Source organism: Ambystoma mexicanum, unplaced genomic scaffold (assembly GCF_040938575.1).
Source record: "Ambystoma mexicanum isolate Mex_15411 unplaced genomic scaffold, UKY_AmexF1_1 Mex_scaf11, whole genome shotgun sequence".
NCBI lineage: Eukaryota > Metazoa > Chordata > Amphibia > Caudata > Ambystomatidae > Ambystoma > Ambystoma mexicanum.
This window is the reverse complement of record NW_027182336.1, coordinates 1,876,242-1,903,760: the sequence shown is the minus strand read 5'-3', so window position 1 is coordinate 1,903,760 and position 27,519 is coordinate 1,876,242. Positions and strand designations below refer to the sequence as shown.

Sequence of the window (27,519 nt, the reverse complement as noted above, 5' to 3'; positions counted from 1 at the left end):
TGACCCCAAAACGGCCCATTCCGCCGTCGTACGGCGCCCTAGGTGCAATTCCGCCACCCATCTTAGCGGTCACCGTAATGAGCGGTCAGCGCAAATTACGGTCACCGCAAATATACGGAAACGGAAGTAAAAACATGGGGCCGGAACGGGAAACAAGACGCCGTACACCTATAAAATCAGAATCCCAACACAACCATAAAAAACCGACCCCGAGACACATCCCAACCCGTTAGCCACCCCATAATAAAAAAGAAAAATGGGAAAAGTTGCTAAAAAAGCGTGCGATCGCAAGCGGCAGGTCCACTTCTCCCATGAGGAACTCACCGTGCTCACAGAGACCCTCCAGGAGAACGCTGCCGTCGTCTTCTCGACGCAAATGACCAGGACGGCACTTGCGAACAAGAGGGACATATGGGCCCTGGTGGCACAGCGGGTAAGTGCGGTGGGGACCGCACCCCGCAACCCACAGCAATGCAGGAAGCGATGGGACGACTTGCGGATACGCGTCCGGAGCATACTTTCAGCCAACCGCAACATTGCCACAGCTACCGGGGGAGGATCTGATTCACCCATCAAGTTGACCCCCTGAGAAGAAATCTGTGCCTCCACCATTGGAATGGAGAGCATAGAGGGAGTCGGAGGGATGGAGAAAGGAGTGCAGACATCCGAAGAATCAGGTAGGTGGGCCAAATTAAACAACGCTAAATCCACAAAGTCCAATCATGTGAAGCACCATGTGTCCCCATAGTGCAATAGAAACACATGTCCAGGAGAACGTCCACATACATTGCCATGATAGCGCCCTGTAAAAGTCAGATTAAATACATAAATAAGTAAAAATCCTAAAAACACCCTCTGCATGTGCAGCATGCACACCCTAACTGCAGACTGCAAAATAACTGCACCCTCAATCCACACGAAAATGAGACCTCCCCCAAGGCCCTGACCCAAATCACCCTCAGGTACCACCCCAATGCATGTGATACATTGCCATTCCAATTACAACAGACCCATAAATAACGCTTGCCCTCCTTTACTCCACCACAGGGTCCAAATCAAACGACGAGCTTCAGGACACCCCTACCAGCACACCTGCAAAGAGGGCCAAGACCAACGGCCAAAGACCCTCCACCTCAGCTGCACGGATCAAGACACGTCAGCAGCACGAATCGAGTGGCAGCACACTGGAGGGGACATCAACAGGCACCCCAGCAGCCAGCATGTCCACAACAGCAGCACCACAGGTCCCCCCAATGGATGCCACAGAAGGCACTGCTTCTGGTGGCAGCAGCACCATAGGTGACACAGCTTTCATGCCAGCATGCTCCGACACAGAAAACGGTGCTGTAGATGTAGGATCCATCCATGACCTGTCCCAATCCCCCTGTATGTTTCATCCCGTACACCATGAGGACACCACGCAGGGGCACCCACAAGACGACGACTGGCCAACCCCCACAAGGCCTGTGGCAAGGCAACATGAGGTGATCAGCCCCTCTGTGACACCACCGGAAATGGGCATGGCCCAGCAGAGGCAACAGTCCCTCGAGCAGATGATAGTGCAACAGCAGCAACTGGCCACGCTCCTCAAGGAGCATGCTGATGAATGTGGGGGTTCTAAGGCAGCCATTGAAACATCTACTGAGACACTTAGGGCAGAAATGGAGCGAAGTACAGAGACACTAAGGGCACAAATTGAGGGAAGCACCGAGAGCCTGAGGGGACAAATGGAGAGAAGCACCGAGAGCCTGAGGGGGGAACTGCATGCGACGTCCAAAGATGTATGTGGTGAACTTGCCGCTGTGCGCCGTGTGCTCACTGAGCTCTCACAAACCCTTAGGGACATGCATGGACGTGAGCAGGCAGAGACATCATCCGTTGCAAGTTCCGTCCAGGGCAGCCCCCAACGCAGATCTGGGAGGAACCTGCGCTCCACAGGCAGGGGTGCCCCTGATACCCGGAGAGGGGGCTTGCAATAGCGTCTGACCAATGACAATGAGCATCTCTGGACACTGGTGTTCTGGGGGGAGGTAGGAGGGTGGAGGGGGTGTGTAGGGTTCTTCCGGGTGGCGGGTCGATTGGGTGTGTAATACCATTTCACATTTGCAATACATATATACACATTAATCCAATGAGATGTGTGGACATTGATCTTTGTGTACGAGGCCTTTCTTGGCGTACAGGCCACATTGTGCATGTTCCCGACACACACAGTGCCACAAGACCCGTGTCCATGTAACAGCCACCAGGCGTGAGTACTAGAAGCATGCATCTATGATATTCTGACGAATCTCACGGGCCTCCTGTGCCTCGCGGACTCCTTGAGGTGCTGCCACATCCCCACCCTCATCATGACCATCTTCAGGTGCTTGCAGCTCTGCGTCAGGGGGCATGGCCACATTTCTACGTACGCACATGTTGTGTAGCATTACACATGCCATGACCATCTTTGCAACCTTCTCATGGCGGTACAGGAGTGCCCCGCCAGACCTGCTGAGGCAGCGGAAACGAGCCTTCAGTAGGCCGAATGCCTGTTCTATGACTACACGGGTACGTGAGTGGGCATGGTTGTAGTCCTCCTCATGCTGGTTCTGTGGGTTCCGGATTGGTGTAAGGAGCCATCTCTTCAGTGGATACCCGGCATCACCTGTATGTGGACAAAGAAGGATGTTTGTGGAATAACATTGCTACGTACGCATCCCCCCCCTTCCTGCCACGTCATTGACGCATCACCTACCCCACATTCACATGCATTAAATGAGACTCACCGAGTAGCCAGGATCGGTGCCCTGCGTGTCGCTCCATGTAGCGTGGTACTGTAGAGTTCCTCAAGACCATAGAGTCATGGGTTGATCCTGGAAATCGGGCACAACAATGTGTAAAGATCCTGTTGGAGTCACACACCATTTGTACATTGATAGAATGATATTGTTTCCGGTTGCGGTACTGGACCTCCATGGCATGTGGGACAACCAATTCCACATGGGTGCAGTCGATGGCACCAATGCAACCCGGTATGCCGCCAAGTGCATGGAATCCCACTTTTGCGTTTGTGAGCTCCTGCTCCGAGCGTGGTAAACAGATGTAGTCGTCTGCGTGCTTCAGGAGGGCATCAAGCACTTGGAATAGTGTCCGTGACAATAGTGGCTGTGAAATGCCATGCAACTGTCCGACTGTGTGCTGGTAGGTGCCTGTGGCCAGGAAGTGGAGTACAGACACCACCTTCAGTAGGGGTGGGATGGCGGTTGGGCTATCTATCATGCTGACAAGGTCAGCGTGTGTCATGTCGACAATGGCGGTTATGGTGTCCCGGTCCAAACGGTAGAGGGTGTGGATCTGCTCAGCAGTGAGGTTGAACGGATTGGCACTGAGGCGTGGGATTGCGGGCTGCCTGCGTGGTGGTAGTGGCTGTGCTGGTGGGCCTTGCTGCCCCTGCCTTGCCCTCCTCCTCCTCCTGCGTCTCCTCTGTGCGGCCGGTTGTTGCAGTCGTTGTTGTTCGTCTTCTTCTTGAAGTTGGAGTACTTGCAGTGCTATCAGGTCCCCCAGGCCCAACATCGCTAGTCCTGTCGGTAGCATTTGGGAGTGGGTGTGGTTGTGGGAGGGGTTTGGGTATGCAATTTATGTGTTTTCAGGCTGTATAGCCTCCACCTGTGGTGATTAATTTCACCTGTGCCAGCTGCAATTACTTTTGGGCGAGCACGTCCCGCACACAACGCTGCTATTTGACGCATGGCATCTTGCAATTACAATCATGTATGTGATCCCGATGGCAGTGAAATATTCCCAAATACATGTTACTTCACTACACTAGTGAACCGGGCAGGAGCACAGTGGATTTTGCAGACTGCATTCCGCACAGACTCAATGGAAATTTCAAATGTAATGTGAGTAAATATTCAGGCGTTTCTATTCCGGGATGAGGGAATGATGAATGGATGCATGGACAGATGATTTAATTGAGGGTTTATCATGTGCATGGCTTTTTGATATCTATCCCCTTCCCCTGCGCTATGTGATGCAAAGCTGCCATAGTGGGTCCATCTTCTGTCTGCCCTTGTTGAACCCTCCCTGTCTCGACGCGCCTTCAAACACTTGTGTCTGTGCACGTTACTAATCACATCTAATGGATTCTGTTTTGACAGACGCATGCACACATACACTCGTTAGTAATAGTGTATTGAGCTAGATTTATGTCGTTATGATTCGCAAGTGATTTTTGGGTGACATTAATCCTTTTGAGTGTGCTAGCATGCATATGGTTGTATATTTAGTGTGTTGAATGAACTGAGTAATTCATATGAAGTTCGGATGCCCATGCTATTATTTTTTTCTTTTGGGTGACAGGTATCTCCTCCCCTTTTGCCGCTGCCATCTGTACGCCACTCCCATCTGTACGCCACTCCTGCAGATGGCTTTTACACTCGACACCTGCAGCTTCGAGTTAATCAGTGGAGCACCATTACGATCTTATGGGACGATCGCCAATGGGCCACATGCCCTTACGCAGTACTAGTGGCTAGGAGCAACATATGTACCTTTCAGCTGGACTAGTGCCTACTTCATGGGACTGCCCTGCGGTTCTAGGCGCTTCCGTGTTGCCTTTTTGGTCGTAAATGTAGGCCCTGTGTACCATGAAGGAACAGGGCGTCACACAAGTAGAAGCTGGTCATTCATTGCGGATGCAGCCCACAGTGATGGAAATCATTTGGGAGTTAGTTTGCGAATAGCTGTATGGCCTTGGTGATTTGGATGTGCATTAAAATTATGTTCAGATATTGACCGTGTGGCTTTATTCTTTACTAGTGATGTTGCATATTCCGATTTGTGGCGCGATGTATTGTGAGATGATCTGCATTGGGTTCCGGCTTCTGAGTGGAGTTGTGTGGTACTGTACTGGCCGCGTTTGCCTACGAGGAGTTGTGCAATGTGGGCAGGGAGTGGAGTACAGGCACTCAGTAGGGCCATGTACGGTTGGTTCGCGATGCCGTAATTCTCACCATGGCGGAAAGGTACTTTCCGCCATGCTTGATGGCGTTGAGTACATGTCCGCTAGGGTCAGAATTCGCGTACCGTTGCGCCATGGCGGAAATTACGGTTTTGCAAGGCGCGCGTGCGCGTGCTTGGTGCAGTTAGCGTTGGCGTTCACTACGGTGTCGCTAATGGCATCGTACTTTACGGTGACGGGTTATGATCGCAACGAGCGGTATTCGATGGCGGTATTTCATTTCCGCCTTCGTTTTTGGAATTCCGCCAGGGTCGTAATGAGGGCCATTATGTTGGAATGCACTTTATTGGTTGTTAAAAGACAAACACATTTATTTAAATATTACAGCCATTTATCAACTCTTAATGATGATGAAATATGGAAACTGATTTTTTTCAACAAACCGTATGTCAATTCCCATTGCAACCGAAAATGATCTAGATGATGTCTTTGACAATTAATAATGATAACAACCAACACACTTCATCCATGCAACATACACATGACCTGGACACATATGCATTACCACTTACCAGACATTGCCTCATAGATTGGCAGGTCTCCAACGCCTCGGATCTGCTCCACATCAATCATAGCACCAATGATCTCCTCCTGTGGAGTGAGTGCATCGTCCTCTTCTGGTGACCCACCTCCAGTCACCAGAGTAGAGGCGTAGTTGGCACCCATCTTACCTTTAGCTCGGCACCGCAGGACATCCCAACGCTTCATTGCATCAGCAGCTGAGCGCCTCCCATGACCCAAGGCGTTAAGGTCAGCGACACACTGGTAGTGGGCCATACGCTGGGCAGGCGTATGTGTGCTCCCTGCCTGCACAAACATGTTGCGTTGGTGTAGCTGCATGTAGTCCACGAGGACCTGGAGCTCCTCTTCACTAAAGCTCCTCAACGTGAAGGTCTCCTCTGCCGTGCCTTGGGACTGAGCCTCTTTGCCTACTGCACGCTTTGCCTTCTTACGAGGCTGTGCACACCCCGAGTGGCTGGGAACACTTGGGTCAGTAGCGACTGGAGCACTGGTGGCCTGGGCTGTGGCATCACACACTGATGGTGTGACTGTAGGTGCCCTTGCAGGTGGCTGCACCTGGGTGCCAGTGCCATGACGCTGCACAGCATTCCCCATCCCCCTCGATGCACGGATGGCATCTGCCCCTGCATTTCCGTGGACCGCGTGGGGAGCACCACATGAATGGATGAGTGACCTGGAGGTTGGGTGGTGGTTGCTACAGCTGCCCCTGCAGCTAACTGACCCTGGCGGGTGCGTACACCAGGTGACACTGCTGTATCTGGACCCTGGGTGCCGGTCCCATGACACTGCACAGCATTTACCTTCTCCCTCGATGAACGGATAGCATCTGCCCCTGCGTCTCCGTGGATTGGGGCGGGGAGAACCGCAGGCATGGATGAATGACTTGGAGGCTGGGTGGTGGTTGCTACAGCTGCCCCTGCAGCTTACTCACCCTGTTGGGTGGGGGCATGGCTCTCCCTGCACAGGGCTGGACACCTCTGCCACCTTGGGCGCCTCCGCCACCTCGCACACCTCCACCACCTCAGACACCTCCGCCACCTCGGGTGCCTCTGCCTCCCCGGCCACCTTTGCCTCCCTTCCCACTTGTTGCCCTCCCAGTCATGGCACAGATGGAATGGTGCAATGGGAGGTGCAGCTATCAATTGTCCTGGGCAATCTGAGTGAGGGGGAAGTGTACGTGATGTCAAACGTAGCAGTGTGCCCCAGCAAGGCTCAATGTAACACCTGGGAAAAAATAAAATGGGCTCCGTAACGCACAAGCACCCCAAACATGAAAAAACCGTGTACGTGTCCCCTCTTCAGCCCACGTGTAAAGAAAAAACCTAACGCTGTACGCTGTGGCACCGAGCAACTCAAACAATACGTACGCGAAGGACACGTAAGCTGCAGTGATGTTAAATAAGGGGGTATGCGACACACAGGGGCACCCACAGATTGCGAAATGCATACGCAACTCACCGTCAGCCTCAAAAGTACACATGCGTGTGCGAGGAAGCAGTCTCCCACCAAAAAAAGAGGCTTGCATGCAGTGAAGAGATCGTGTGGAAACAAAGTACACACATCTGTCCTCTATAACTCGCCAAGCGTGTGATGCTCTCCTACGCTCTACTTTATCCCGATCCTGAACGCCATGCCCAACGTTCAGCACGCATCACATAAGTTACGCGCTTAGGGCCTTGCCTCTGATTTCACGCTTACGTGCTGTTTCCGCATGTTCGGAGTCACTCTGTTTCCAGCTGGCCACGTGAGTAACACGGAAGACCCACGCTCCTGCCTACCAGCCAATTTACCTGCCTCCAACTGCCCTGAGCTAATATATGGTATGGTCACAGGTACTGGGGGGCCCCATGTGGTGTGGGCTGCCTGTGGGGTATGGTCACGAGTGTTGGGGGGGCCCTTGTGGTATGGGCTTTCTGCGGGGTATGGTCACGGGTGTTGGGGGGCCCGTGTGGTGTGGGATGCCTGTGTGGTGTGTTCGCGGCTGATGGCTGCATGTGTGGGCCTTTCCACGCGATTTGGCTGGTGCGACCGGGGTACGCGATTACGCTGGGATGCGGAAGGGGTACACACGGGGGCAAGTTGGGGGTATTACTGGCGCTGCTTGATGTTCATTGCGCCACCGCTACTGGTGCCTCAGGAAATCCATGAATACGCATGATGCGCAGTTGCTGGTTTGCGCCACGGCTGGCACATGCTCCTTCTCGGCGCACAGCGCTTGCTCTACTTCTGCGCTGGATTCTATGAATTGAGCCCAATATGTATCGAATGGTGTCCTCTGCAGTTCCCTCCTGCGTTTCCTCATAGTTTTGCTTTCAGCAGGAATTCCAGTTACCACACATGGGTCAGGCACCCACTTGTTGATGTTCTGCCTGCCTGCACCGTGAAGTGGATGTTCAAGTAAGATCACTCACTCGAACACAGTTGCATAGAATCTGCAAAGATCCGAACAAAGTATCCAGATAGGGTTCCGAGTCCTCCATGAAGAAGGACCTAGAGTATAAAATACATTGGCTAGGTCTTCTGCAAATAACCAACTGAATAAATAAAAAGAAGATTATCTTATCTTACCACAGGAAACTGAAGGATTGTTACATGTTGTTTCAACAAGCAAATTCTACAAAATTGAACATTTAAACTATCATTTGAAGTAGTTTTTACTACACAACGGGCCTCTCCAGGCTCAGTGAATGTTTCATTGAGCATTTTCTCCTTTTTACCCTCTTGTTGCTGTAACACATCAACCTTCTGAGGGCTCTCCAAGCCCTTGAATTCTCTGAAGCTTCTCCCTGGTCCCTCCAGGACCTTAGTGATTCCTCTCAGGTCTCAACACGACCCGAGTTTCTCCCAGGTTTCTCACAGGTCGCCCTACAACCTTGGTTTCTCTCAAACTTCTCCCAAGTCTCTCCATGACTATGGTCCCTCGCAAATATTGCTCAGCGAGCTTCCTGTGTAAGGGCTTTCGTGAAAGGGCTGTCTACGGCTGTGAACGCTGGTCATCTGGCTCCTGTTTTCTTCCCTGCAAGAAGCTGAACTTTGGTAGGAGACCATATTCTGTGGACATTGCCTTGAACTTATAAAGAGACTGAGCAAACAGCTAACTACTACCCATTTAGCTAACAGCTAACTACATTTTTCTGCTCTTTCAATAGTTTTGGAAAACTGCAAGAAATGTTCTCTGCCCCCTTGGGCCAGAATCCATTTGAGCAGGAAATTCATGCTTCATGCGTAAGGGCTTTCGTGAAAGGGCTGTCTGGGGGTGTTGGAGGGGGCCCCCTTTACATGGCAATCTGGTGAGATTAATTACTTTGCACTTTTAAGTATTTGTATGTATTAAGGTATTACTAGGTATAACGTGCAGCAGCTTTAACACGTTAGCCCATGCTTCATATTAGTTCATCTTCCTTAATTCATGATATTGTTGCCTACAACGATACTTCTGGGGTAAATTGTGCTTTGAAGGGACGCCCAATGTCTGGTCTAAGGGTTGCTGTAAAGTTACGCTTGGTTTTTACCATACAACCTTGGGCAGAACCAAACAACTTCTTACAATTGGTTAAAATCTACCATCAAAAACGAGTGATAGCATTAATTAATATCTATAGGAATCCATCTGGCATAACCGATTCCAAATTCTTCTGAGACTTTAAGCAATTGCTAGATATGATAGCCGTGGACTCACAAATTACCAACACTGTACCAGCGGGAGATTTAAACTTACGCTGTCTCGACAAGTCGTCAGACCAACAAATCAACTCAATTAACTGGACTTCCTTGATGGCAGAAAGAGGATTATTTATGGCCAATGGCTCCATATTAGGTGACATCCCACCACATTCTACGTGGTCGAGAGGTACTTCAGAAAGTACAATTGATTTCAAATACATGGACAAAACTTTACACAATCAAGCAATCACATTTGAAATTCTGGACCAAACTTATAGCGATCACAAAATACTAATCCTAACTTGGGACTGGGATCTTAGCGAGACACAAACTAGACAATATTATGAACCCAATGTACATGTCAATAATGGGAAATCACGTATTCAATGGAATGACCATCCCTTAACAACACTAAACTCCATCATACTAAAAGATCTAGAAATGTACGGAGATAGTGGATACTTAACAGCACTCATGTCATTCAATACAAACAACAATTAAATTCTAAAAACAGGTGTGTATCCAAAACACTCCATCGACCTTGAACAAAAAACCAAAAGGATTGAATTCCGAAAGAATAAAAAAGCAGCCTCTAAGTTACCAGGCGAAGAAAGAGAGGCGGCACTAAAATCAATTAAGTGCCAATATAGGAACTGGACCCGAAATCGCCAAGCTATGAGATACCAACGAGACGGAGAAAATATGCTAAGAGCCTTAAACTCCAAAAGTACAGCAATAATCTATAGAATGTTGAATAACACTGCTGGGAACACACAAATTCATGGTGATCATCGCTGGTTATACCAATCTTCAAAAGTGGAGACCGCACGGCACACCATAACTACAGGCCAATCTCACTTATAGATGTAATAGGGATACTCTTTTCCCGATTCATTCTTCGAGAGTTCAATATATGGACCAAGAATGAGAGAAAACGAGACCCACATCAGACGGGATTTGTGGCTGGTATGGGGACGGTTGTTAATCTCTTGTCATGCCATCAAACATGAACATCACAGAACAAACCAACCACTATATATGGCCTAGATTGACCTACATGCAGCATTTGACTCAGTCTCACGGGAACTCTTAATCAAAAACCTTCAAAAAGCAGACTGTCCTGAGACCATCTTGGACATTATTCATGAACTACATACTGAAACTATAATACAGATCAGGCAAAACACAGAAGGAATGCTTTCGACTCCAATCAAAATCAGCAGAGGCCTTAGACAAGGCTGCATCCTTGCCTCGGCCCTATTCAATGTCTTCTTGCATGACATGCCTGAGATTTTCGATGAGGTGCTCACTGATGCTCCGAAATTGGGTCAGGAAAAAGTGACGGCGCTAATGTACGCGGACGACCTGATCATAATCTCCAAAACTCCAAGCGGCCTACAAAATTCATTGCAAGCATTATCAACATACATGATAACTAATCAACTTATGATTAATATCTGTAAATCTAAAATCATGATTTGTAATGCACCGACGAGCAGGTCAAACAAACACCACTGGAAACTATAGGATGCTGAGCTTGAAGTTGTAATACAGTACACATATTTGGGAATGAAGATTGACAACAAACCCTCCAATGAAGCCCATCTAGAGTTACTGCAATCAAGAGTTACAACTGCTATTTCCCAAACTAAAGTAATTCTATACAAATATGGCAAATTTTCAATCTCATCCGCCATCACATATTGTAATCAAAAGACAACTCCAATATTGCTATATGGACTTGAAACATGGTTGAATTTAAAGAATGACATCCTACAAAAACTTGAGGGAAAATAATGGAAGTCGGTATTAAATCTGCCCCAATTTGTTCCAGTGGTGTTTGTGCACCATGAGCTTGGGTTATTATCATTAGCGACTAAATACCAATGGTGCCAGTGTGCATTATTGAGAAAATGCATACTGTCGACAACACCAAATACCTTGCTCACGGCTCTTGCTTGTTTTATGTTGAAAACTGAATATGACTTTGCTAAAAAATGGAAAACTGCAGTATTTAATATCATGGCAGAGGCTGATGTCTCCTTACAAACATTGTTGGAAGATCCAAACAGAGCTAAGAACAAATTATACTTGATGATTGGATCAAAACATGTGAGCAATGCTCTAGATACAAAGATTTTAAGAACAATCCGTTTGCAAGGAAAAAATGTGGGCAATGCAAATCCTATTTGATCCCTTACCCATCTGTTAACCTGAGGACAGAAATTCTACATTTTAGATATAACCTCTGGCCAACGCGAGAGGTAATGAGCAAACAAAAACAAATCCACAGTGCACTTAGCTTTTGTCGATTCTGCAAAAATGTATCCCAAACAGAATCTCTAAGACACATTGGCCCTCATTACAACTCAGGCGTTAACCCCTGATTACAAGTGTCCCTTTGCGGGTTGGTGTTTAACGCCTGCTTTTAGCGTAATGTACGGTGCAGTAATTAGCGCCTTCCCCATTCCCATTATGCCCTATGGCGGCAAAAATGGGAATGGGGAAGGGCAAATGGTGAATGGGGAATTACCGCCCCACTCACCTTGGAATGGGGCGGTAATTCCTCCACCACCATGGCGGAATCGTAACCTTAGCGGCATGGACCATGGTGCTAATAGCACCATGGTCCTCCGCCAAGGTTGTAATGAGGGCATTATGTTGGAATGCACTGAATTGGTTGTTAAAAGACAAATTGGGCCTCATTACATGGTAGGCGGTAAGGGTTTACCGGTACCGGTATTTTACCGGTACCGGTAAACCCTTACCGCCTTACTACGAGGTCCCTTTGCAGGTTGGTACATTAACGCCTGCTTTTAGCAGGCATTAAAAAACGAACCCGCAAAGGGACCGGGGTGCTAATTACAGTACCGCAATTTGCGGTACCGTAATTAGCGCCTTCCCCATTCCCATTATGCCCTATGGGGCAAAAATGGGAATGGGGAAGGGCAATGGAGGAAGGAGGAATTACCGCCTTCCCAACCTTGGAATAGGGCGGCAATTCCCCTTTCCTCAAAGGCGGTACCGGTAAATTACCGGCATGAACCGTGGCGCTAATAGCACCATGGTTTACCACCTACCGTGTAATGAGGCCCAAACACATTTATTTAAATATTACAGCCATTTATCAACTCTTAATGATGATGAAATATGGGAACTGATTTTTTCAACAAACCGTATGTCAATTCAAATTGCAACCGAAAATTATCTAGATGATGTCTTTGACAATTAATAATGATAACAAGAGAATTGAGATAGGATATAAATAATTCACCAAATTGTTGAAACAAATGCAAAGACTTTTGTATTTTCTATTTTTATTGTTTTAATTTTGGATGTTGTTTTCGTTTTCTTTCTCTTGATCTTAACACTGCAAACATTCTTGTTTTTGATATTATATACGCAAAAAAATTGTAAAAGTTTATTTTTCAGCTATAAACAATAAAAAAAAAATATTGCTCAGGTCTATCCATGGTGTTGTTTTACCTCAACAGAGCACTCTTGACAGTAATGGCTATTGCCGCCTAATTCGGTGACTCACCACAAATAATTGTAACAAGTTGCGCCATTTGAATGTAGGGGCCATTGGGAGATAATGTTTCCTTTCCATGTGCAACATTTTAGCTGGGTTTTGGGGTAAGGATGGTTGTACACATGCTGAATTCCAAAAGCACATACATCCTAAGGCAGGGGTCTGCAACCTTTGTCTCACTTCTCCCTCAGAGACTCGTATTTTCAGTTGTTGTCTCAATCATGCCGTGCACAAATCTGATATAAAATGGGGAGAAACTGATCCAAGGGGAAGGTCGATCGTAGTTCACACGTTAGTACCTTATAGGGAAACTAGAGACCCTTGCAGCAGATTTCTTGTCTGTTTATTAACAACATTATGATTTGCCATCAGTCAAGTTTGTCTATAACACCTAGAAGGCATGGGTTTGAAGTCAACTGATTAAGATTGCAGCAGAGGTGGACAGACTCCCTCTCCTCTTGTGGTATCTCTGGGTTGGGAATTTTCTGATTCTCTTCTCACCTTTCCAACTGCTTCCATATTATTTCTCTCGTTCATTTTTTCTAGCTGTGTGGTTCTTTTTTTATTCATTTTTTTCTTTTCCTTTCTCGTTACTTATTAATTATTTGCCTTTATCATCTTGATTTTTATGTTATTTCCCCTCTGTATTGTGACAAACTTCCTTTTACTGTCACTTGATTTTTTTCTCTTTGTTGCTACGTCTTTTCTTTATGTCTCTATTTTCTTGAAACCCTTTCTTTTTTGTTATTCTTGCTCTTCATTCTTTCATTTGTGCTTCTTTTATACTGTCCCTTTGCCTTCTCTCCTCTTTATTACTCACTTTTCCTATACCTATGTCCTATTTTCTCCCTTTCTTGTCTTTTGTACTGCTTTTAGGTTCTTTAATTTCCCTCATGTTCTCTTTCTTTCTTTCTTTCTTTCTTTCTTTCTTTCTTTCTTTCTTTCTTTCTTTCTTTCTTTCTTTCTTTCTTTCTTTCTTTCTTTCTTTCTTTCTTTCTTTCTTTCCCCCTCCTGAACCCCTCTCTCCTGTCATTCGCTTTCATGTTTATAGCATCCTACATTGCCACAGGCTCATTAGACTCTTTGCCATCTTCCTCTCTTTCGGCACTTTTACCCAGCTGGGTTTCAGGAATGAATGGGAACAAAGGCTCTCTGTTTGAATAGGCAGTAAGGGCAGTTTCATGCTTGGCCGTAAGCAAAGATCCCAGATCATTGAAAATGCTGCACTTGATGGTGTGCAGATCCAAGGTGGCTGGTTGCAGTTACTCCTTTTAGTAGAAATCGTGTTCCACATTTCTTTCATTTATTAGAGTTTCTGCATAGCGCCCATTCCGCCATGAAGCTGCTTTGCACTGCAGGGATTAAAAGGAGACATCTGAGGGCAAAAGGACAGAGTCAGTGGGAAGTACCCTGGAAGTTGAAGGCCATTTTATCCTTCTCCCTTCTCCCACACTGGTTTTGAGTTGGTGGGGGTAAGAGGGAGGCGTGGAGAAAAAACAACACCAAAGCTTTTTTAAGGAGAAGCTTGAACAATAAACCTTTGATGAGCAGAGAAGGTTGGACCAAGTTGCTCATGCATATTTCAGTTTCATTTCAGTTTTTGCTCACCCCTGTTTTTTGCTTTTGGTAGCTCTTCTCAATTTGAAATGCATCATCAGATTTAAAAACATAATTAGGAAGAAAAGCAACATTGCTTGATTTTGTAGAAGGGAAGTTTCAGAGGTCAGGATTATACTGAAACGGGGAGCGGACAATTGGGGAAGGATAGATGTTTTTTCATTATGCAGCAACCAAGAACGATAGGGACCCAGGCATGGTGACAAACGATACAATGATACATTGCTCACTTCAAGGTATGCAGCATGCACTGTGCTGGCTAAAGAGTGTGGATAACTATGCCATCAACTGGAAGGACTGTAACCACATTGAAGAAAATAGCCTTTGCCTGAAATACCTCCTGAAAATCAGATCATAATGTGACCTCCACCTGGTGCTCCAGGTCAGATTTAGAATAAAATGATTTTTTACAGAGTAAAAATGTAAATCTAATCCCGATGGGAGTATTTTTAGGAACAATGTGAAATATTTTTTAACTGGAAAACGGAAATGTTTTATAACAATTATTTCTTTGCACATAGTTATTCATGAACATTAAAAGATACATGTTTACTTCTTTTGATCAGGCAGTTATAATAGTAGTTTCTTCCTATGGTGGTACTAGGTGAACTAGTCTAAACATATCCATGGACCTGTGTGGGTGAGAGCAGGGGCACAAGGTTTACTATTTTTTGTGGGGGGTATTTTTACTCCCTATTTCTGTTTTTTGGGAGTATTTGATTATTTTTAGGGAGTAAAGAGGCTGATACACCCCTTTTCTGTAGGGCTGCCTCCACCCAAATGTTGTTTATAAAATGCCTTTTTGTCCCTCGCTTAACAAAAGGTTTGATCCCATAAGTAAAGGAATACACTAGAGCATCCTCTTCATTCATGGGTCTAAAAGAAGAACAATGCACAGAAGAGTCATTGCTGAACCGTCAGTGCATGTGTTCTCCTTTGGACAGCAGCAATGTAAACCACTGCTCCCCCACATTCATTTTCAGCACTCAACTAGATATGCAATTTTACTTTGTTTTGTGATGTGGTATTTCAGAAATACTGCATGAAGCATTTCCCAAATATTGCATGTTTGGCATTACTCCACAGCCACATAATACAGGCGGTGACACATATGGGCCCGATTCATGGAATTTTTTGCACAGTAAATAGGGTGACAAACTGCGTGCGGAATTCTGCTTGTCGATTCATGGAATCGACTCTGCAGCACTTTCCCCTACTTTGCGGGGACTTGGCGCAAGCTCAGCATGCCTCAATGAGTGGGCGAGTCCGTTGCTGCGAGGTGTGGCTTGCGCAGAGGGCAGGGAAGGGGACAGAACTCATAAAATGAGGAAGAGCAAGGGAAAATGTGGGCGTAACGAGGAACGGCCCGTAGGCAGTCCATCGCACACCCACTATTGCACAGAATGATACGTATTCATGGATCATCCGCACAACTTCTCGGCAGGGAAATGGGCAAGCAAAGCCCTAATAATATCCGCCCCGCAAAGGCAGGCTACAGACACTCGCGCATAGGATTCACTGCACAAAGGTAAGATGGGGTGTCACATTTAGGGGTACATGCACGCAGCCGGGGTTCTGATCGAACTTAGGGGTGCACGTATGCAGTGTATCGGTGAGCAGGAACGGTTTACGGGGGTTCGCACGCAGTTTTTCCAGAGTTTTACCCAGATTACGATAAATCATACGCATGTTGTTGCGGTGCCGATACAGTTATGGGGGAACCTGCGCAGTGTCCCCGAGATGCAGGCCTGCTTGTGGGGAACCCCACACAGTGTTTTGAGGGTGCATATATTTGCGCCCGGGGAGCATACAAAAGGTAGTTGTTTCTGGCTGTTTTTGCTTTGCGTGGCGGCATGTTGGGGGTGTTACGGCCGCGAATTGCCTATGCGGTCACTTTGCGCGAACAATTCCATTAATATGCAGTGTTTGCAGAAAAACATCTGCACGCAGGCTCGCGCAGATGAGCTCTCAGTGCGCATGCTTTACATGATTTATGGGCACGTTTCCATGAATCGGGCCATAAGTAGGAATATCACAGAACTTATAATGAGCCCCACTGTTTTCAAAAATGAGTAATTAAGATGGCCTAGTACTGCTGCGGTGGGAGGGTATTTATTCTGAGCAAGTGATTGAGATTGAATTCGTGAAACGGTTTACCAATGTACTCATTTATTCACTCTCACTTAATTAGGGGTCCTCTTTCTCTCATACTCCAGCATTAGCAACTCTCAGTCCCTTTGGCCTACTCATTAGCATGTTTGGCACTAAACAGTGGAAACCAGGATTATCACCCATCTGTTTCACTATGTCATGATTTGGAATAACTTGTACAGTGAATAGATTAGAGTAAACGAGTATTGCATTGAGGGATCGCCCAGCTGCCAAGCTGCCAAGCTTCCCAGTTCCTTGCATGACACCTCGAGCCAGTCCAGATTTTTTGTCTTGCCATTGGAAGGGTGGGCCTACAAATCCAAGCATGCAGTCAGAAAACAAAACCGAACTGGCTCAAAGTGTCACAAGTGATTCTGGGAAACGTGGCAGCTATGGAGACCTGCTACCTTTGGACTTGAGCGTAATACTGTGGCATTGATGCAATTTTGAAATGCAAAAAAACGTGTTAAAGCAGGCAGCATTGCTGAAACACATTTTTTTCCACTCCATAGTGTACATAGTGTAAATGCCTCCCACACTGCATGTCTGAGGGAGGCACTTACAACAGATTCCTATGGAGCCCACCTGCTTTTGGCAGGTGCTAAACACAGGTGGATTCCTTAAGAGTCCAATGCGTGTATGCCAGCATACAAATGGCATGCTCACATCCATGCATTTGCTTTTTGCAGGCGGTGCGTACTGACAGGAGATGGACAGGCATGGACATCCCTTTCCATGTCCCAGCACTGTCTGCACAACGATCCGCTACAAGTGGTTTTAAATTTGGCGTAAATAGCCTTAAGACTGCTTTTTACACTACTTTTTGCATCCAGAGCTTCAAAAATGAGCACCATTGACTTGTCTCTTCTTGCTTGGCAGATGTGCAGACATATTCAATACTGACATAATTTAATGTTCATAATTGTATCCATCACTCAAATGTTTTCACATGTATACTTGTCTCGGGCAGTTAGCCCATTGCAGACAAGCAATCTTGAAAGAGATTAGTAGATTGTACACACACATACACAAAGAGTGTGACACATACATCACCACATGTTAAGAAACAGAGCCACATGCGCAGCTCTGTTCTCTGATGTACCTACTACCAACTTTTTAGCAGCAGACACATTCCCCTGCCCCCCTCATTAAGTGTGCTTAGCATTACATCTGTGCACCATCTGCATTGCATGGTTCTTGTTGCCTCCATTTTAAATTATTTGAATTTAGCTGTGCTTAGCATTACATCTGTGCACCATCTGCATTGCCGGTTTAGTTTTACATGCGAGTAAAATTGCATTGTTTTTGTTGCCCCCATTTTCAAAATCGAATTTAGATTTGTTTTGTTCATTCACTTATCTGTTGCAATTAGTTTCCTTCTGGTTTGCATTCATTCTTTTTGGACTTCATCTACTAGGCCTCCTGGTGAGTTTAGCTAGAATGGTGCTGTGCAGTTAGTCCGCCTTCATTCCTTGTCTAAACCTCTGCCGACCTACGGCTCTCTCCATTTATCCTTTAATCTGTAACTGCTACACTATCACCTATCCCCCCCTCTCTCAAAGTCCGGTAGGAAAAGCACAAAAAAGATGTTGAGTGCAAACCCTGGACTTCCCATTGCAGACACCTATGTCAGCGCCTCATCTAGAGATGTTTTCACTGATATCCTATTCTCTGTCCCCTCTCCAGATCTATGGACCCCCCACCTCATCTTTACTCTCTCCTTCCACATGCTCTTCCATTAACAGTGGCACCAAGTGGGAAGTCCTCTTGGCCGGTTTCTCATCCTCACGTTGCTTCATTAATGTCATCACACTGGCACCATCCTGGTTCAGGGTCCACAACCCCACCTCCTTCTCTTTTACCGGATCCTGTCTTTTCTCATTAACTTCCGATTTCCCCTGCATCCACCAGTCTACTCTCTCTCTCCCTCCCTCCTCTGAATGTTCGACCACGCCCCTGTACTCCACCTCAGAAAACCTTCAAAAGCACAGACCTCCTCCGCCTGGCGACTCTTAACACCCTCTCTGCCAACAAACACTTTGCTGACATCAGTCTCCTTCTTGAAGACATTGGGCCTCATTACGACCCAGGCGGTAAGGGGTTAATGGCGCCGTAAAAGGTGGCGTCGCCGTTAACCCCTTACTGCCTAATTACGAGGTCCCTTTGCGGGTCCCTACCTTAACGGCTGGTTTTACCAGCCGTTAAGGAAGGAACTTTCAAGGCAATTACGGTACTGCAATTTGCGGTACCGTAATTACCGCCTTCCCCATTCCCATTGAGCCCTATGGGGCAAAAATGGGAATGGGGAAGAGCCAATGGTAAATGGGGAATTACCGCCCCACCAACCTTGGAATGGGGCGGTAATTCCACCATCCACCATGGCGCAATCAGTAAAATACCGGCGTCATTGGGCCTCATTATGAGTATGCCGTTCCGGTAACAACAGTGCTGGTAAACTACCGGCACTGTTGTTACTGGACCGCCATACGCTTGAGTTCTGCGAGAGGGTGCCTTTTCGTCCACCAGGTCCGACCTGGCGGGTGGAAAAGCACCCGCTCGCAGACTTTGATGGTAGCACCGGCACCATCATAAATGCTGCTGGTGCTACCATCCTCCCCCTTACCATTGAGTCCAATGGGACTCAAATGGGAATGGGGAGTAATTTTTCCCGGCGCCTGGCAATGGGGAATTACCGGGACCGCCGGGGCTGTAATGCCTCGGTAATTCCTCATTGCCAGGCGCTGGGAAAAAAAAACTACACCAGCCGCCAGGGTCGTAATGACCCCCCTTGACCTTCACATTCTCACTCTTACCGAGGCTTGGCTCAATCACTGCCTTTGACTTTGACGACTCCTTCCCGCTTCAAGATCATCTCCAAGCCTTGACCTCACCGCACTGGTGGGGGGTTGCTTTAATTTTCCCCGAGTGGGTTCCTACTTCCATCTTACATACCTAGCCCTATTTCTCCTTTGAAAGCCTGGTTTGCAAGTTGGTCATCTCTCCCACCTCCACGCTGATCATTGCTACCATTTACCGGCCTCCAGGCACCACCACCCTATTCCTCTCTGAATGGGCTGACTTCTGCTCTTCCTTACTTTCATCCACATCTAACCTCCTCCTGTTGGGTGATTTCAACATTCAACTGGATTCCCCTGGCTCTGCATCCATTCTATTAACTGACCTCTGCACATCGCTTTCCCTCTCCATTCTCCCTTCCCGGGCCAACCCACTCAGCTGGACACACTCTGGATGCTCTCATTCACTCTGACCTCTCTGTGTCCCTCCCACTAGTCACCCCTACCTCCTGGTCAGACCATGCTCTCCTCTCCACCCACCTAGGTTCCTTTGGCACCTTGACCATCCCCCCAAAAGTCCCACCAACCTCGTTCAATAACCTAATGAAAAGAGTGACTGTGGCTGCCTTCGCCTTCACCCCCATCTCTGACTATACCTCTGCCCTCAGTAACCTCCATCTTTCCACCATCAATACTCTTGACATTCCTGCCCCATTCATGAGGATCCGTCTGAAACCTGCCTCTAAGCGTAACACCTGGTACAACACCAAACTTGCGGCTCTGAAACGAAAGTGCTGGGCGGCACAACGAAGTGGCTAACCTCAGGCTCATCCTCTGACAAACTGGCCTGCCGCCTGCTCCAAAGGCAATACCGACTCGCCATCCATGCAAATAAGAGTGCCCACATACATGCACTGATCTCCGGCGCATCCAATAACACGGCTGAACTTTTCAAGATCTGCAGGGAACTAGTCAACCCTTCCGCAGTCTCCTCCTCCCCTTCTCCGTCCCAGGCCCTCTGCAATACACTGGCCTCACACTGTGCCACCAAAGCCCAGGACATCCTGACCACCCTTTCTTCACTCCCTCACAACCCATCCAACACCCCCTCACCTACATTCCCCCCTCCTTCCTCCTTCTCCCCTGTCACACCTGAAGAAGTTACCAGAGTTGTTAGCTCCATGAAGGTCTCTTCTAAACAGTTCTCCCCTTGCTCATCTAGAGGACCATCAAGGATAACATTGGTTCTCTTGCCCCTACTCTCTCTGATTTCTGCAATCACTCTTATCACTGGATCTTTCCCCTCCCCCCTTAAGCACTTCCTTGTGTGCCCACTCCTGAAAACCTTCCTCAGACCCTACTTGCCCTGCCAGCTACCACCCTATTTCCATCACCCCCTTCATGGGGACGCTGCGTGAGAAGCTGGCCTTGCCCCAACTCAACTCACACACTGAACTTGTTGCTGGTCTCCACGACCAGCGATCTGGATTCCGAGCATCCAGAGGCACGGAAACTGCTCTTCTGAACACCCATGAATTACTGCTTGCATCTCTGGATTCCAACTTCCCAGTTGTCCTTATGCTTCTCGATCACTTGCCTGCCTTTGACACAGTCAACCATTCCATCCTCATATAAAGGGTCCCCGATGCCTTTGGTACCTCAGAACGGTCACTGGACTGGCTGACCTCTCATAACTAACCGCTCTTCCCTAGTCATCCTGGGCACCTTCTCCTCTCCTACTTCCCGCTCCACCTTTGGTGTTCCCCAGGGCACTATACTCTCCCCCTGGCGTTTTAACATCTCCCTTTCTCTTCTAGCACGCCTCATCTCCTCTTTCTCCAACTTCCAGTGTTACACAGATGACACACTGCTCTTTTCCAAACTCCCTGCTGAATCTCTTGCACCCTCCATCATCGCTAACTGCCTATCTGCCATGCAGTACTGGTGCGCCTCAAACGATTTCTGCCTCAACACCTGTTGGTACCCCTACTCCCTCCTTCTTCCCCTCACTCTGGCCTTCCTCCTTAGGCCCTCCCCCTGCTCCTTCAACTGAAGTCAGAAACCTTGGAGTCATCTTGAACTCCTCTCTCTCCTTCCTCCCTCACACTTAGGACATTGGGGGTCATTACCACCTGGGCGCAAAGGGATACCGGGCACCCGTAATGACACCGGTGCCGGTAATCCCTTTGCGCCCTTTTCCAAGGTCCCTTTGTGGGTCCTCCCTTAACGCCTGGTTTCACCAGCCGTTAAGGACGGGACCCGCAAAGGGATACCGGGGTCGATAACAGTACCACAATTTGCGGTACCGTTATTGCCGCCTTCCCATTGAGCCCTATGGGGGCTCGAATGGGGAATGGCTCTGGTGAATGGGGAATTACCGGTCCAGCCGACCTCAGACTGGACCGGTAATTACTCCCTTCACCAGACCGGAGTCGGACCGATTTTGGAGGCAGCTATGGTGCTAATAGCACCATGGCTACCTCCAAACTCGGAATGAGGGCCATTGACAGGAAGTCCCAATTTCAGCTCTTCCTTTTAAAAGGAATTTTACCTTTTCTCACTTTCCCTCAGAGGCCCGGTTTGACCAAAGCCCTGGTTCTCTCTAGGCTTGACTACTGCAATAGCCTCCTCCTAAATCTAGCATCTTCCACTCTGCGTCCCATCCAGCTAATCCAGAATAGGGCAGCAAGACTTATCCTTGGCCTTAAGCCCAGGGACTGCATCTCTCCTGCACTAAGAAGTCATCACTGGCTCCTGGTTGCTGCACGGATTAAAATTAAAATCCCTCTGCATCATCCACAAGGCTGTCTGTGCCCAGGGACCACACTATCTTCAAAATTATCTCACTAAATACTCTCCCTCGAGAACACTATGTTCCTCTGGCACCAACTCTTTGTGTGTAAAGCGTTTTGCTAAGCAGTGGGCAGGTGATTGTTCACTTTCCTCAGCGGGCTCCCTCCTAAGGAATAGCCTCCCCCTGAGCCTGGAGCAGGATCTTATCAAATTCCGAAAGCTCCTTAAGGCTCCTCTCTTTTCCTCCTCCTTCCCTTCTTCTGTCTTCTGCTAATCCCACAGATTCTGAATCGGTGTCCTGGGCCCTTATGCATCCTTGGGGCCCTGACCTCCCATACCAATTCTGCCCAGTTCCTATCCACAGCACTTGCATCCGCACACCCACCGCCCTGGAGGTTCGCACTTACACCTCCCATAGCCCCAGTCTATGTAGCACTCAACATTCTTAGCACTTCATCTGTGGCTCAACCAGGAGCTTGGACGCCCCAGCACTTAGCCCCTCTTCCCTCCTCCTTGCTGCACTTGCACGTTCTGAATACTCACAAGGCATAGTAGGTTCGTCCCTTTTACCTTTTTTCTCCCACTGCTCTTAAATATTGGGTTTTTAATGTATTTCCTTCCCTTGCTCCCTCCCTGCCCTGTGGATGTTTCAAAACAGTATTTTATTATTTTATAAGCGCCTAACAAGCAAACAAATAAATAAATAAAATTGAACATTCAACCAATGGATAACGAACACAAAGTAACATTAGACAAATCCATGTATATAGTAAATGGAATGCAATAAAAAGTATAATGCAGTGAATTCCAAGTGATGTCATGCACACCCCTGCCTACACTTCTCTGTGACGTGCTCAGACTCTTTTGACTGGGTTGGCCCAAGTGGGGCACTAATTTATGCAGGGGTGGCATGACGTGCGAGCTTGAGCAATTGTTCACAAGCGCAGGCGGGTACACACACCAACACACACACACGGCACCTGGGGTGGCCAATCAGATTCCAGGGGTAGAACGTGCCACCCCAGGCCACTCCCTGGACATGTCTATGCTACTTCTCAGCCGGTATTTATTAAGCACATATGAAAAATGTATAAGAGCAAAGGCGCACACGTGCCCGGCAGCATCATGACAAAGTACAAGGGTGGAGACTTTGATCTGTGCACGCCCTCTTCCTCATATCCATGGAAAGAAGGCTGCTTGTACTCTATTCAGTGGCTTTTGTGAAAAAGAATAACAGCCAATTGTAATTGTTGCCATTACCCTCACACAGCAAAACAAGTAAACGGGGTAATTTTGCAGAACCCCAGATCAGTACAAAGTGGCAGAAAAACTGGCCTTAATGATTACTGCCATCATTATCAACCTAGGGCATGTATAGGATTTGTCAGGCGGAGTTTGTGTGCGGGGCAGACTTTGCACGCCTGCCCTCTTTCCAGCTCTGCATGACAATCCACTTGGCTTCCTGCCACCATGAGATGTTCATACGTATGTTAACTAAACTAAAGGATTCCTATGTAATCCGTCTAAATTTCCCACGCGTGAAAAGCTGGAACATTTTGTAGGAATCCATTGTAAATGCCTCCCACAATGGTTCATTCCAGGCGATATTACACTTTTCAAAACATGTAGTGCAAAAGTGAAGAGTGTTTAAATGTTTACTTTCCCAGTACCTGGTGGAAACGATTCAAATTCCATGGGAAGGACCTGTTTGCACACAAAAAATATGATGGAAAACTGGTCCCCACCATGTCCCCAATATACAGTAAACACATTGAACCATTTCATAAGTGATACAATATCCCCTTAATGTAGAGGCTCTCGCCGATAATCTTGGCACAGTTCTAGGCCGCCGGGCCCTGGATACAGTGGTCTACTAAGGTTCCATGGACAGTTACTCCAAACATGGCCGCTGTCTGCACATCTCACCTCATTGCCACTGTGGTAGCATACCTACAAGCAATAGGTTAATTCACACAAACGATGGGTCTAGACCACAGAGAGGTGTTTCCGGTGCGTGTTTGCATGTAAAGGTGGCTGTGAACTCATTCCGGCGAGTTTGTCACCCCAGGGTCGGGCTGGGGCGTATCATTTGTCTTGGGCATCAATGCAAAAGTGGCCTACATCTGCAAATGGCAATTGTGCATTTTTAGGAATATTCATTCAGTTACACTGGTCAAAACTCATAGCCGCATGGTGAAGTCATTTATCAAACTGGCTCACATGGGACAAAAAAGTGGCCACTTTGACCAGAAAAACTGGCCCACACAAGTATTGTGCTTTCTTGGTTCGGGCACTGGCCTATAGTCCAGTCCGAGCTTGGGTCCCCTTAATTTCTTCACTGGGCACGAGCAGTAATGTTCACTTCCCACCACACAGTGGAAACAGGGCGATAAAGGCAAGGCTTCAAAGTGCTCCCTCAGCCTGTCCTAAAACCTCCTTTGGCAGGCGGAGCGTTGCATTCCTGCTCTGCCCTGCCTAACCGCACCGTTTTCCGCCCACAAGTCATTTTCATGCTAGAGGAAAACGATTGGATTCCATATAAAACAATTGTAAATGTGTTCTTCGATGCGGACATAGCAGACAGCATTCATTGATGAAAACTACAGGAAGGAGCCAAAGTACACGTGTGTCGTCCCAGCCATGAAATGTGTGCTGTCACGATCCCTCCCCAGCCCCCTTACAGGACACCCCATTTTACATCCCTGGTCCACACTTTCCTCCCTGGTACAGATCTAGAATGCTTGCAGCCAGACTACACCCCAACACCTAGTTCTGATATCAAACAACTGGACAGGAACTTACGAAGAGACCACTTACCCAGAGTAAGCGATGCCAAAAGGAGCAGGTACGTCATTCTATAGTGTACAGTGTCAGATCCAGGAGAGATGGGGAGACGCGACAGCAACAGACCCTATAGCACGACACGTCTCAGCTGCTGTGCCTCTACAGGGAGCACCACACACTCTTAATAGGGCAGGACATGTCATAATACCCCGAATAGTCACGGGTTGATGGCAAACTTCACTTCCCCTTTCTACCTCAATGTCATCAACCACAATAATCAGCCCCAAAGAAAACAGGAGGCTGAGAGAAAGCCCACGCAGCCCAGACACGGCTTCCTCGTTCCGAGCAGTGTGCTGCAAGAGCTGCTGCCTTCCCTCACCGGTGTGGTTAAAGAAATAATCCTACGCGGGCAGGGCGGCTACCCTGCCTTCCAGTGAGGGTTCAGAACAGAGCTGTCATTGAGTGACGCATCTCGTTATTCCCGTTCATGGCTGGGCTTAGAGGGAAAGTGACTACTCGTTGTCGGTCGCCCCCGACCTTTCCCTGTCGCATGTTGCCCATCTTGCCCACCCTTCTGTGATTTGTCACCTTCCGTTGGCCTTTACCTTTCAACTTCCTCTTTCCACCCGTCACTTCCCCCTAACACCCAGCCCTCCTCGGAAACCAGTGAAAATACTAAATAAAACAATATCCCCTTTGTGCCCGTTTCAACATTTTCACTATGGAGGACAAGAAGGAGGAGCAGATATAGACGAAGCAACCTTAACTCCTTCTTTTCGCATTTCTTATTTCAAATTGTGTGAAAGCTGTCTGCAATGTGTGCATTCAGGCAGCATTTACAATGGTCAATGCTGCAGGGCCTCCCAAAGCGAGGCAGGGTAACTGCTGGTACCATCCAGTCAGGCTCAGGAGCTGGGCAGCCCCCTCCTTGCACACATGCCTGCCCTCTCCACCACTTACCACAGAGACAAGCAGTCTCTCTCACCAACAAAACAAGGGAAGGGTGAGGTGTGAACAATCACCCCACCCTTCCACAAAACAACAAAGTGCTAAGCACTCTGAGGAAGTACCAGGGGCAGGGAGTTCACAATGACCTGCCCACCCCTGGGGTCTCAGACAGTCAGCTGCAGCAGGCCTGGGGGCTGGGCCTCAGCCCCCACAGATATACTTCAAAGACCCAAGGCTACCCCTGGGTCTTATAAAAAGAGCTGACAGCTCACAGAGAAAACACAAATTGTTTGTGGACCCTGAACTGAGACCCAAACAGTCAGGAGGTTCGCTGTTCACTCAGCGTCTTCCACACTTTTCTTTCTTTGCTTTCTTTTTCCAGGCAAAGTTTTGCTTTGTTCTTAGTATCTTCAAAACAACCCCCTCATTCCTTACCTCTTGGGGCGTCTATTTCCAAAATGTTTGCTACAATCGTAGCGTCTTTTTCTCTTACTTTCATTAACAGACTTAGACCCTGTCCAAAGCCAAGGTTTCAGGCAAGTGGAAGGCGCGGAGAACAAGGTGACCCTCCTTTTCAGTCCAGGACACACGGCAGAGCAAGCGTCCGATCGACTGCAGATGGAGAAAGAAAACAAAACGAACAAACCAGCGCGGGCAGCTTTCACTCGCATTTTCAAGTAAATCCCAGAGCTGGGTTGCGCAGCAACGCTCGAACGTTCCATTGCATAGAATAACATTCTATTGGAAGCAAGCCGGCATGGAGCAACGGTGCAGACATTAACGCGTATTGTGAGGGCCATGATGTTGTAAACAAGTTTTTTATGCAAACGGAAGACGCAAACCCCTAGGAACCGGGCATTTAAATGCAAAAGAAATAGCATCGAGCTAGTCAAAAGAGCTAACATGCACACACAACAGATTTTATCACATGTGTAGAGCATATGTTGTGGGCATTGTTGCGTGGCGCAGTTAGTAAACATAGTGCGGAAAACCGTAATAATTTCAAATTGTCAAAAAACAAAGTAAACGGGGTGGAAAAGCAGCGAGCAGCAGATATTTTTCAGCAAGGGTCCGTTTTAAAAAAAAAAAACAGCTTCTACCAACAGCAGTTACCCATTCACGGGTAGCAACAATACTGGTAGCATAGCATTTTTCCCTACCTTAGGCAACCAGCAACTTTTCTTCTCAGACAAAAGTGAATATAGAAGAAATCCCCCCCTTTTAACACAGGCTGATGGCACCCAAGAGAAAAACCAAAGAAGCAACAGGCTCACCACCTAAACCAAAATTCCCCCACCATCTACTTGCAGCTATAGAGGCAGCTGAACACTATGGCTGGGCCTGGGTAAGGAAAACCTATATGGCCTACCTAAGGAAGGTCTACCCATGCCACCTGAATTAGAGGACAACCTCCCACCCACAAAGAAGAGGAAATCAACAGAAGGAACAGAAAAAGGTAACAAAAGCAGTATATTGTCAAAAATATGCGAAAACATGAGGGAGATGCAACAAATGATGTTAGAAGACAGAGACAAACAACTGCCCCTCCCACAGAAACCAAATCCCCGCCAAGCCACAACACCCCAGTTATTGAAAACCATATCCATCCCACAACAATACCACCAGCAGTGCACCCAGTGACGCCAACAGCAACCACAACCCCCCCCCCCACAACCCGCACCCTGGCACCAGCCTCCCCCGGTCCCACA

General features: G+C 47.7%; 1 protein-coding gene across 1 annotated transcript in view; it reads right to left on the bottom strand.

Annotated features, from left to right (window-relative positions):
• LOC138553514 (integrin alpha-X-like) overlaps positions 1–25,393 on the bottom strand; it is a 1,247,842-nt gene extending 1,222,449 nt beyond the window's left edge. Inside the window, exon 1 of the mRNA XM_069642543.1 lies at positions 24,896–25,393. Within this exon, the coding sequence (XP_069498644.1) occupies positions 24,896–24,932 (37 nt within the window). The 5' untranslated portion in view covers positions 24,933–25,393. The remainder of the gene's footprint in view (positions 1–24,895) is intronic.
• Between the last annotated feature and the right edge of the window lie 2,126 nt (positions 25,394–27,519).